The sequence below is a fragment of the Eupeodes corollae genome, chromosome 3, assembly GCF_945859685.1.
Source record: "Eupeodes corollae chromosome 3, idEupCoro1.1, whole genome shotgun sequence".
Taxonomy (NCBI): domain Eukaryota; kingdom Metazoa; phylum Arthropoda; class Insecta; order Diptera; family Syrphidae; genus Eupeodes; species Eupeodes corollae.
In genome coordinates this window covers 88,669,970-88,682,082 of record NC_079149.1, presented here as the reverse complement: position 1 = coordinate 88,682,082, position 12,113 = coordinate 88,669,970, and the positions used below count along the sequence as shown (strand labels likewise).

The 12,113-nt window shown below is 40.2% G+C and overlaps 1 protein-coding gene across 1 annotated transcript; it reads left to right on the top strand.

Moving 5' to 3' along the window:
- The first annotated feature begins 4,075 nt into the window (after positions 1 to 4,075).
- LOC129950889 (fatty-acid amide hydrolase 2-A) lies at positions 4,076 to 6,927 on the top strand. The gene is made up of 6 exons (XM_056062821.1): positions 4,076 to 4,627; positions 4,768 to 5,464; positions 5,530 to 5,711; positions 5,773 to 5,915; positions 6,114 to 6,546; positions 6,612 to 6,927. The coding sequence occupies exons 1-6, from the start codon at positions 4,463 to 4,465 to the stop codon at positions 6,756 to 6,758; spliced, it is 1,767 nt and encodes a 588-aa protein (XP_055918796.1). The 5' UTR covers positions 4,076 to 4,462; the 3' UTR covers positions 6,759 to 6,927.
- The last annotated feature ends 5,186 nt before the right edge of the window (positions 6,928 to 12,113 follow it).

The window sequence follows — 12,113 nt, the reverse complement described above, 5'->3', positions numbered from 1 at the left end:
GAGAACCGGGATGATGAGTGTCTTATAGATGGTGATTCTACATGCTCGAGAGAGGACTTAACTTCTCAATTGCCTTCTAAATCCAAAGAAGCAGCGATTTGCAAGAGTTATTCTTCGTTTGATTTCAGCGCTGGTGTCGTTGTCTGCATTAATAGCGGTGCCTAGGTAGACAAAGTCCTTAACCACCTCAAAGTTATAGCTGTCCATGGTGACGTTTTGTCCAAGACGTCGTCGTTCAGTGTCCTTTTTTGATGACAGCATATACTTGGTCTTGCCCTCATTGACCACTAAACCCATCTTCTTCGCTTCCGTCGCAATGCTCTAAAACGCTCCACTGACATCACGCTTTGATCTTCCAATTATGTCAAAATCATCTGCGTATCCGAGTATTTGGATGGACCTTTGGAAGATTGTGCCTCTAGTGTTGACGGTTGAGTTTTGCACAATTCTTTCCAGAACGATGATGAAGAAGTCGCATGACAGTGCATCGCCTTGTCTAAAACCTTTTTTGACATCAAATGCATCGGTAAGATCTTTTCCGACCTTGATAAAGCAGCGTGCATTCTCCATCGTCATTCTACACAAACGGATAAGTTTGACAGATATGAGAAAACTAGACATTGCTCTGTAGAGCTCTTCCCTATAGATGCTGTCATACGCGGATTTAAAATCGATAAAGAGATGGTGGGTATCGATTTGAAACTCCTGGTTTTTTTTCAAGATCTGCCGTAGTGTGAAAATTTGGCCGATAGTGGACATTCCTGGTCTGAAGCCACACTGATAAGGACCAATCAGGTTGTCTTCAGACGTTCACATAATACGCCAGAGAGGATCCTATATGACATGTTAAGGAGACTGATGCCTCTGTAGTTGGCGGAATTTAGAGGATCTTCTTTCTTATGTATGGGGCATACTATGCTGAGATTCCACTCATCGGGCATGCTTTCTTCCGACCATATTTTGAAGATGAGTTGGTGCATGCTCCCTACCAAGCCCCCGTCTGCTGCTTTGAATAGTTCGGCAGCGTTCCCGGGTAGGCGGAATTGTTGATCTTCGTCGCCGAGGTTGAGTGGTTCTATCTCCCTTACAGCGGAATTCGGTTTGTCATCGCTGTTTTATAATTTAGAGAAGTGGTCTTTCCATATTCTCAAGATTGACTGCGGTTCTATTACGATGTTCCCCTGATCGCCTTTACAGGCTTCGGTTCGTGGCTGGTACCCTTGGGAAGTTTTTTTTACCTTTTGGTAAAATTAACGAACCTCATTCCTGTTGTGACATCCCTCTATCTCCTCGATCACGCGCACGGTTATTAGATGTGCTGGGTTTCAAACAGCCACCAACAAGGAACCCCTGGTTTGATGAGGAATGTCGGCAGGCAAATGCAGCCAAACAACAGGCAGAAGAGGCGAGAGGAACACCGACTTCTCAGAAGGAAAAGGAGGGGGCATGAGAAGCGTGCGGTCGAAGATGTTAAGAGCTTTAAAAGCAGGAATGAAGTTTGAAAGTTTTATGAACAGGTGAAACGAAATTCAGATACATTAAACTAGAACCGAAGGCTGCAATGACGAAAGTGGAAACATCATAGTGGAACCACAGTCAATGCTGAGGATATGGAAGGACCACTTCTACAGACTGTATAACGGTGATGACGAACTGAATTCCGCTGTCAGGCAGGATGATCCATTACAACATAGACGACGAAATCCAACAATCCCGTCCTCCCGACTTAGACGAAGTAAAGATTGCCATATCTAAGCTGAAGTCTAATAAAGCCGCTGGGGCGGATGGCTTGAATGCCGAGCTTTTTAAAGCAGCGGGAGATAAGTTGATTGGGAGCATGCAACAACTTATCTATAAGATATCGTCGGAAGAAAGCATTCCCGATGAATGGAACCTCAGTATTGTTTGCCCGATCCTGAAAAAAGGAGACCCTCTAAACTGCATCAACTATAGAGGAATCAGCGTACTTAACATCGCCTATAAAATCTTCTCTGCCGTAATATAATAAACGTCTAAAGCCCATCGTCAACAACCTGATAGGTCCTCATCAGTGTGGTTTTAGACCAGGAAATTCCACAGTCGGTCAAATATTCACATTACGGCAGATCCTGGAAAAAAACCCAAGAACACCAAATCGACATCCACCATCTTTTCATCGATTTCAAGGCAGCATAAGACAGCATATACAGGGACGAGCTGTATAGAGCCATGTCTAGTTTTGGCATTCCTGCCAAACTCGTCCGTTTGTGCAGGATGACCATGGAGAATTCACGCTGCTCCATAAAGGTTGGAAACAACTTAACAGAACCTTTTGATGTCAAAAAAGGCTTTAGACAAGGTGATGCGCTGTCATGCGATTTTTTTAACATCGTGCTTGAAAGAATAGTGCAAAGCTCACACCTCAACACTAGAAGCACTATCTTTCAAAAGTCTGTCCAATTACTGGCATATGCTGATGACATTGACATAATCGGAAGAACTCAGCGTGATGTCAATGGCGCTTTTGTGAGTATTGAAGCAGAGGCTGCAAAAATGGGTTTAACGGTTAATGAGGTTAAAACAAAACACATGCTGTCGTCAAGAAAGGACATACAACACCGACGACGTCTTGGTCAAAACGTCACCATCGACAGACGTAACTTTGAGGTAGTCAAGGACTTCGTCTACCTAGACTCCGCTGTAAACGCAGAAAACAACACCAGCGCTGAGATTAAACGCAGAATACTCTTGCTAACCACTGTTTCTTTGGGCTAACAAATCAATTGAGTGGTAAAGTCCTCTCTCGAGGGACCAAAGTGTTGCTATATAAGACCCTTATCATCCCCGTCCTGCTATACGATGCAGAAGCATGGACTATGACAAAAGTGGATGAAAGCACCTTGGGTCGGTTCGAGAGAAAAGTTCTTCGTGTGATCTACGGTCCCGTGTGCATCAAAGGGGAGTAGAGGAGAAGATGGACCAACGAACTGTACAGCGACGTAGACTTAGCCAGAAGGGTAAAAGTCCAACGACTAAGAAGGCTGGCTCACGTAGAGCGCATGGAAACCAATGCTCAGGCCCGGAAAGTCTTCGAATCCACACCCACAGGACAGCGCAGTAGAAGAAGACCGCGGATCAGGTGGCGCGCACGAGTTGAAGATGACCTCACCCAACTTGGAGCGTGAAACTGGAGACATCTAGCTAGGGACCGAGCTAGATGGAGAAGTTTGTTGGGCGCTAGTTTACACAGGACTGTAGCGCCACCTTAAGTAAGTAAGTAATTTTCCTGAACTTTTATGTTCAAAAGTGAAATAAATCGTTCCACTGGTTTGTGCTTCAATTTCACACACTTGACAGATTTCTGCCAGTAAAAATTTGTCGGTGGATTTCAATCAGAAAATTGTGTTCAATGGCAGAAATTTCTAATTATAGCTACAAACGACCTGCCAAAAAAAATCCAATGCAAATTAACCCATGACCATGAAAATGCCATGAACTGTTAAGATAATCAAATCGAAAATTCATGGTTATTTTATTTATAGTGCGTAGTTATTTCAGCTCATACATCCTCAAATTCGCACGTTAACTAGCATTTTAGGAAGTTATGTAGAGTTTTCAAAGACAATTATGTATTATACTAATCAGACACTTACGATTTATTAGCACCATTGAAAAAGAACCTCTGAAAGTGTTGTTAAAAACCTTACCAACTATTAACAGATTATCCACGGCGGAAAATATATCCCTAAATTTCTGAAGTCAACAATTATAATAATCATTCTTTCTCATATGACAAAATGACTGACCTCTTTTATTTTGAAATAATTTGAATTAGCAACATTTTATCTCGTTTTAGAGTAAAAGTACTGAGGCAGAAATCATTTTTTGAAATAAATATCTGATAAATGATAAAATAATACGACTGGATGTCGCCCTAAAAAAATTCAATGTGAATACTGGCTAGGTGATAACTTGACATAAAGATGTCACTTTATCGACTTGATGCAAAATATACTCAGCTGAACACTGCCATTCTAATGTTTTTGTTTATATGTCAAAATAGTTGTTTACTGACAAAAGGCGAATAAACATTAAGCAACTTTCTCCACAAAATGAAAAAAGAAGAGGGGACTGCGAAAATTTAATAATTACGTATAAATTATCAATTTTAAACCTGCTCCGGCCTCGACCAACACGACCACAGTTGTTTCCGCTTCCATCTACTAATGTTATACTACCTGTCACTATGTTAAAAGCGATTTAAAACAAAATATCCAACTCACTGAATTTAAATGAGCTAAGAAGCTCAATCGAATTCGAATCCAAAGTTCGATGAAATCAGCGTTTTTCATTGTGAAAATCAATCGCGCAGCAACCTAAGCAATTTATTTATATTTTTTACCATTTTTGTTATTATATCAGATTTCTTGAGATAAGCATTTTATATTTGGTTCGAATCGAAGAAGAAGAATTAAAAATTGCAATGAGCGTAATTGAAGATAGCAATACTCAAGAATCCGAAGGCGAGCGTAGTGGTAGCCATAGGCACAGACGACATCGTCGTTCACACCGCGAGCGCACTAGTAACCGAGAACACAAGAGCCACAGGGAACGTGCATCAGAGACTGATCAAAGTACAAGTAGAAAGGTTGGTTAAGATTATTCCATTATAATGTTTCCCTGCAATCGCTATAAAAAAATTGTTGAAACATTACCAAATAAAATGAAGATTGCATAATTATACGTATACCCTTAGTTTCTTGTAATAAGTTTTTTTTTTAATTACAGAGACATCGTCGTAGCAAGAAAAGTTCAAAAATGGGTTCAGTTTGGGCAAACATCTTGGGGACGTTCTTAGTTTTTGTGCACATTGTACTCGACGCCCTTCTCGAATTTGGCCTTGGGTGGTATTTAGGTGATAAGAAACGTTGTCCAGCTATCAGTTCAGACGACCAAAAACTCTGCTCCAAGAGTGCAGTGGAATTGGCAAAACTGATAAGAGAACGAAAACTCAAGGCTCACGATGTGGTCAAAGCTTATATTAATCGCATGAAAGAAGTGAATAAAGTATTGAATGCCGTCGCCGATGGTCCCTTTATGGAAGCACTCGACGAAGCTAAGGAAATTGATGAAAAAATTGCCAGTGGCCTATTGACCGAAAGCGATTTCTCAAAGAAGCCATTCCTTGGAGTTCCCTTTACCACAAAAGACAGCACCTCTGTCAAAGGCAAACTCCACACCCTTGGATTGATATCTCGAAAAAATGAAAAATCTGTTGCCGACGCTGAGTGTGTGAGGCTGATGAAGGAAGCAGGTGCAATTATCATTGCTACATCCAATGTTCCTGAAGTCAATAAGTGGACTGAAAGCCGTAGTTCTCTCTTTGGACAGACTAACAACCCATATGACACCAGGAGAAGTGCCGGTGGTTCGTCGGGCGGTGAAGCTTCTTTGATTGCAGCTTGTGCTACTGGCTTTGGATTAGGTAAGAATTAAATAATGTTTTTTTAGCAACGCATAAACTCACGATGGTTTTTGGAATATTTTCAGGAACCGATATTGGTGGATCTATTCGAATTCCGGCATTCAATTGTGGTGTTTTTGGTCATAAACCAACTGTGGGAACAGTCAATATAAAAGGATGTACATTCAGAACTGGAAAGGAAAAGGAAACGATGGTCGTTGCAGGTCCTATGTCTCGACATGCTGCCGATTTAATGCCTCTATTTAAGGTTTATCTTTTCTCTCTTTTGAAAGGTTTGATGAAGGAAATCATTTGTTTTTTATTTTCAGGTTCTTGCAGAACCAGAAATGTCTTCTGAGTTGAAACTAAGCGAAGAAGTTGATGTTACAAAATTGCGATACTTTTACATTCCCAGTAACGATATGCCTGCGTGCAATCCAGTGAATCGTGAAACCCAGTCAATGATGTTCAAGTGAGTGATTTTGCTTATTTTTAATTGATTTCATCAAACTTTAGAAATTGGGTTGGAGGCTTTATTAATTATAACAAAGCTTAAAAACTTAAGTGATTACAAGTTGAATAATTTAATTGTGCAATATATTTTTAGTTTCCAATAATTATACGCATTTTTGGTGTCTCTCTACTTTTCCTTTATTATTCCTGTTTTTAGGGTAACACGCTACTTTTCTGACCTTACCGGTGAAGAAGTGAAGCAGGCATCATTGCCAGGAACTGAAATTACTGGAAAACTATGGCGCTATTGGATGACTCGGGAACCAGCTGATTTTAACAAACTACTGGGCAATGGAGCTTCTTTAAATCCATTCGTAGAGCTTTTCAAGAAAATCATGGGAAGAAGTGAGTTCACAATGGCTTCGATATATTCACTCATCGATGGATTGCTTCCCGCTGAAAAGGGTCCTTTGATGGAAGAAGCAACAACAAAATGCAGTGAAGCATTAGCTGAACTTCTTGGTGATGATGGTGTTTTATTCTTCCATAGTTCGCCCCGAACTGCACCATTCCATTATTATCCACTTATTAAGATTATGGACTTTAGTTATTTTAGTATTTTCAATGTCTTACGTGTTCCAGCTACACAGGTGAGCTTATGAGCTTATTTGTTTGTTAAAAGCTGTGCTTATAAATATACTTTTTTGTGATTCAGGTTCCCATGGGATTGGACTCGAAGGGTATGCCACTTGGCATACAAGTTGTGGCTGCTAAAAATTGTGATAGACTTTGTCTGGCTGTAGCTGAAGAACTCGAAAAGGAATTTGGTGGATGGGTTGCTCCTTTTGAAAATAGGAATTAATCAAATTTAATATTTAAGCTTTAAGTTGTAAATTGGTGAGAGGAATGTTAAAAAAAGGAAGAAATTAATTGTATGTTAAGTTTTTATGAAATTATATTAAATTTAGTATTAACATAAATTCTTATAAATTTTAATAAAAAAAAGTCACGGGTTCTGTTGATAAAGTTCATCTAACTTTTACATTCAAATATGTATCGGTCATTCTTTACAAAGAAGAACATTTTTATTTGGATGTATCCTTGTCGTTAAAATCGATAATAACTTAGGAAACATTTAAGCAAATTTCTGCGGTAGAATGAGTTTGATTTCCAAGTCAGAATTCCTAAAAACATTGTTTTTTTTTTCTAAATAGTCAACCTTATCTTAAAGTAAAATCTACTTTCAATATTTTAAAAAGATTTATTTTCTTATCTGCAAGGAATTCGGCAGGTTCAGGCAACACAAGGGACTTCATTTGCAGTCAACTTCATTCTTAGAACGTACATTTTGACCAAGGCAACTAGTTAGTTTTTCCAGCGTCATGAATTTTAAATTCAGCGTCATGAAATTTAAATCTCTTCTTTAAGTACATAGAACAAAAAGTACGAAGAAATCTACTGACTTAAAAACACTTGTATTTTGTATTGTAAGGAAATATTAGTTATTTCTCTTCTAAATTGACAAGGAACCCTTTTACATAAAGCGTTAAATAGATCAATCATACATATATCAATAAATCATAGAGTAATAAAGTTCAGCTTTCAGTTTAATGAAAAAAAACATTATCAACTGTCATTTTGATAGAAGTAGACTTGACTTGAAGTTATGGAGATTTTTCTTGACTAACTTTCCAGTCAGCTTTCCATTAAATTTGCCTTAATTGGAAGGTAATTTTTTGGCAGCTGGCCAATCAGATACGGGAAACTTGCCTAACTTTCAAGTCCCTTATGTCGTCTGAACCTGCCCATTGTTAAGTGATTTTTTGACATTTGACTTATTTTAAATTGTATTGATGTTTAGAAATACATCAATTCAAAAACGCTTACAAATTTTACTTTTGGATGATGAAAAAAATATTACTAGTACATATTTCGAAAATGAGATTTCTGTTTCATTCGAAGACAATATCCGTTTTGATTTTAACGTAAAATTATTAACTTGATTTTTTAACACAGAGAATCTTCTCATTGTATATAAAATCTATAGGGATCTCATGGAAACGAATGGTCGAGGAGATATCTGGGCAGCCATCCAGGAACTTATTATGTTAGAGTTGATATTGGGAAAAAATACCCGGCGCAAGCAATTTTCATAATTCTAACTGTTATTATAAACTCAGTAATACTACTTTATTTTAAATTATGGGATCCTTAGTTTTTTCTCTCTTTCTTTCTTATTGTAAATGACAAGTTTATTGAGTTTATATTTTGCCTGCTCATTAAAATAGAAACAGTGCAATAATCAAGACGTATTTATCTTTAAGCTAAAAAAAATCAATAATATTTTAAATATCTTAAATTAGCCAAGCGGTATGTACCATCTTGTTTTTTTTTTATATATAAATGTATATAAAGTTTAAAAGTTTAGAGATTATGGCGCGTGGAACGCACTGCAGCAAAGAAGAGAAAAGTACAATTTTAATTTTGCGTAAAGAAGATGTTCAAATGGTAGACATGTGCATTCAAGAAGACACAAGCGTCCACAGGTTTTTCTCAAAACCCACCTCTGTCTATCAACTCCTACTCTCACCTCCCCGCGGTGAACATCGGGTGCCTAGTACCTCAACTGGAGATTGGGTTCCAACCCCAGTGGAAAGTTGTTGGGGCAGCAAACGAGAGAGGTGGGGAGAGGTGTTTTCACTAACGCCCCTCCTTATCCAGGCGGCAGCGGACGAATTCTCGAGATGGAACCAACGGTGGCGTCTACAGTTCCAGTAAGGTTTAACTACTTAGTGAACACCTTATAGGGCTTCTTCGACATATTCGGAGCCGAGGCCTGTAAGGAGCGGTTTATCCGGCTCCCCTTCCTTGGAGTTATACTAAGGATCTGGCCCTCCAAGTTGCTGGTTGTGCCGTCGGGTGACTTCCTGGCCACGTACAAAATACCTTTAGTTGCGAAGCAACAACAAGCCTCGGATACGGACGGATTCACTGTTGACAACCCACGCAAACGAAGTAAGGACAACGAACTTCGGATCGGTACGTGGAATGTTAGATCCCTTAAAAGACCACGTGCAGCCGAAGAATTAGAGGAGGTTCTAGACTGCTATAAAGCAGACATCACCTAAAAGTAAGGAGCGTTGCTATTATTTTGGCCATGGTTGTATATGTATGTACTCAGAAATACCGATTTTTTAATATGCTCCTATTTCAAAAACTTGAGGTTATAACCTTAATACTATGTATTTGTAATAAGGTAAATTGTTTTAGCATACATGGTTCATGTGAAGACTTACGACTAATAAGGATTTTTTGAAATTACAGAGAGATTACAGATTGACCACATTAAGATCGACGCACGAACTTCTCCAGTATACAGGATATTCGAAAATTCCTAGGGACCAACATTGACTCAGACCACTACCTCGTTGTAGCCAAGGTAAGGCTACGGATATCCCGATCCAAGCCAAAACAAGGAAGTACTGTGAGAAGATTTGACGTTAGACGATTTCAATCGCAAGAGATTGCCATGTCCTCTTCCGATCGAGTCTCTAGTAACTTCTTAAGGAGTCCTATGCTGCCTGCATTAAGCATTGAAAACCAGTGGCAACATTGCCTTGCAGCCATCAGAGATGCCGACTCTGAAGTGCTAGGTTTCACACGGCCATTACAGCGAAACCCTTGGTTTGACGACGAATGCCGGCAAGCGTACGCAGCGAAACAAGAGGCATACAAAACGGCGCTGCACAAAAGGACTAGAGCTGCTCGCGAGCTCTACGAGCAGAAGAGGAGAGAGGAACACCGGCTTCTTAGATGGAAAAAAAGAGAGCATGAGAAGCGCGCGATCGAGGATATAGAAGGATGTCACAACAGGAATGATGTTCGTAAATTTTACCAAAAGGTAAAAAAAACCTCCCAAGGGTACCAGCCGCGAACCGAAGCCTGTAAAGACGATCAGGGAAACATCGTAGTAGAACCGCAGTCGATGCTGAGAATATGGAAAGATCACTTCTCCAAATTATATAACCGCGATGACGAACCGAATTCCACTGTAAGAGAGATAGAACCACTCAATCTCGGCGACGCAGATCAACAATTCCGCCTACCAGACCTTGACGAAGTGAAGATAGCTATATCTAAACTTAAGTCAAACAAAGCGGCAGGCAATGACTTGCTAGGGAGCATGCACCAACTCATCTGCAAAATATGGTCGGAAGAAAGCATGCCCGATGAGTGGAATCTGTGCCCGATACTTAAGAAAGGAGGCCCTCTCAACTGCGCCAACTGCAGAGGCATCAGTCTCCTTAACATTGCGTATAAGATCCTTTCTGCCGTATTATGTAAACGTCTGAAGCCATTCGTCAACAACCTGATTGGTCCTTATCAGTGTGGCTTCAGACCAGGAAAGTCCACCATTGGCCAAATATTCACACTGCAGCAGATCCTGGAAAAAATCCATGAGCTTCAAATCGATACCCACCATCTCTTTATCGATTTTAAAGCCGCCTATGACAGCATCTATAGGGAAGAGCTCTACCGAGCAATGTCTAGTTTTGGCATCCCTGTTAAACTTATCCCTTTATGCAGAATTACGATGGAGAATGCACGCTGCTCTATCAAGGTCGGAAAATATCTCACCGATTCATTTGATGTCAAGAAAGGTTTTGGACAAGGCAATGCACTGCCATGCGACTTCTTTAATATTGTTCTGGAAAGAATTGTGCAAAACTCAACCGTCAACACTAGAGGCACAATCTTCCAAAGCTCCATCCAACTACTCGGATACGCAGATGATATTGACATAATTGGAAGATCAAAGCGTGATGTCAGTGGAGCGTTTTTGAGCATTGTGACGGTATCGAAGAAGATGGGTTTAGTGGTCAATGAGGGCAAGACCAAGTATAACCTGTCATCAAAAAAGGACATTGAACAAAGACGTCTTGGACAAAACGTCGCCATAGACAGATGTAACTTCGAGGTAGTTAAGGACTTTGTCTACCTTGGAACCGCTATAAACACAGACAACACCAGCGCTGCAATCAAACGAAGAATAACTCTTGCAAATCGCTGCTTCTTTGGACTTAGAAGGCAATTGAGAAGTAAAGTCCTCTCTTAAGCATGTATTAGACACTCATCATCCCGGTTCTCATTTATGGCGCTGAGGCCTGGACCCTGTAAAAGAAAGATGAGAGCGTCTTAGGATGCTTCGAGAGAAAATTCTTCGGGTGATTTTTGGTCCCGTACGCATAGATGAAGAATGCAGGAGAAGATATAACGACGAGCTGTACGGGCTGTACAGCGACACTGACCTGGTTAGCAGAATTAAAGCCCAACGGCTTAGATGGCTAGGTCATGTAGGTCTTCCAGCCCGGAAGGTCTTCGAATCCAATCCCGAGGGACGGCGCAGTAGAGGAAGACCACGACTCAGGTGGCGCACTCAGGTGGGAGAGGACCTCAACCAACTTGGAGAACGAAACTGGAGACAGCTAGCTAGGGACCGAGCTGGCTGGAGACGCTTGTTGGTTGAGGCCCAGGTCCGCCCCGGACTGTAGCGCCTTCTTAAGTAAGTAAAGAACGGTTTTCGTTAAGAAAAATAGCTGAGAAAGTTGGTAGATCTCTCAAGCTAGTTGTAAACGCATTTAAGCCAACGAGGAAAAAAACAATTAGGCCAGCCAAGAAAAAAGATCCTTTTAAGTCTTCAAAAGAGATTAGAGCCGAGTTACAGCTTGGAGTTTCTTCCAGAACAGTTAGCAGGAGACTTGCCGAAACTAATTTGCACGAGCGAATCGCAGGGACAGTGCCCCTTTTAAGAAAAAAAATATAGCATCTCGCTTAAAATTTGCAAAAGAACATCTTAGTTGGACCGGACAGGAAGGAATTCAAAAATGAAGAATTGTTTTCTGGACTGACGAAACGAAGATCAACTTGTTCGGAAGTGATAGCAGGTAAGTTATTCGAAAGCCAAAAAGTTGTGAACTCAATTCTAAATATACCATAAAGACTGTAAAGCATGGATGTGGAAGTATTCTACTTTGGGGATGTTTCTCCTGGTATGGCGTTGGACCTATTCATCTTATTGAAGGCAAAATGGATCAAGTAGCGTATTTTAATATTATGACGAACACGATGCTGCCATATGCGGAAGAGGATATGCCTTTAAAATGGATCCTACAGCAGGATAATTATCCGAAGCACTCGTCAAAACTTGCAAAATAAA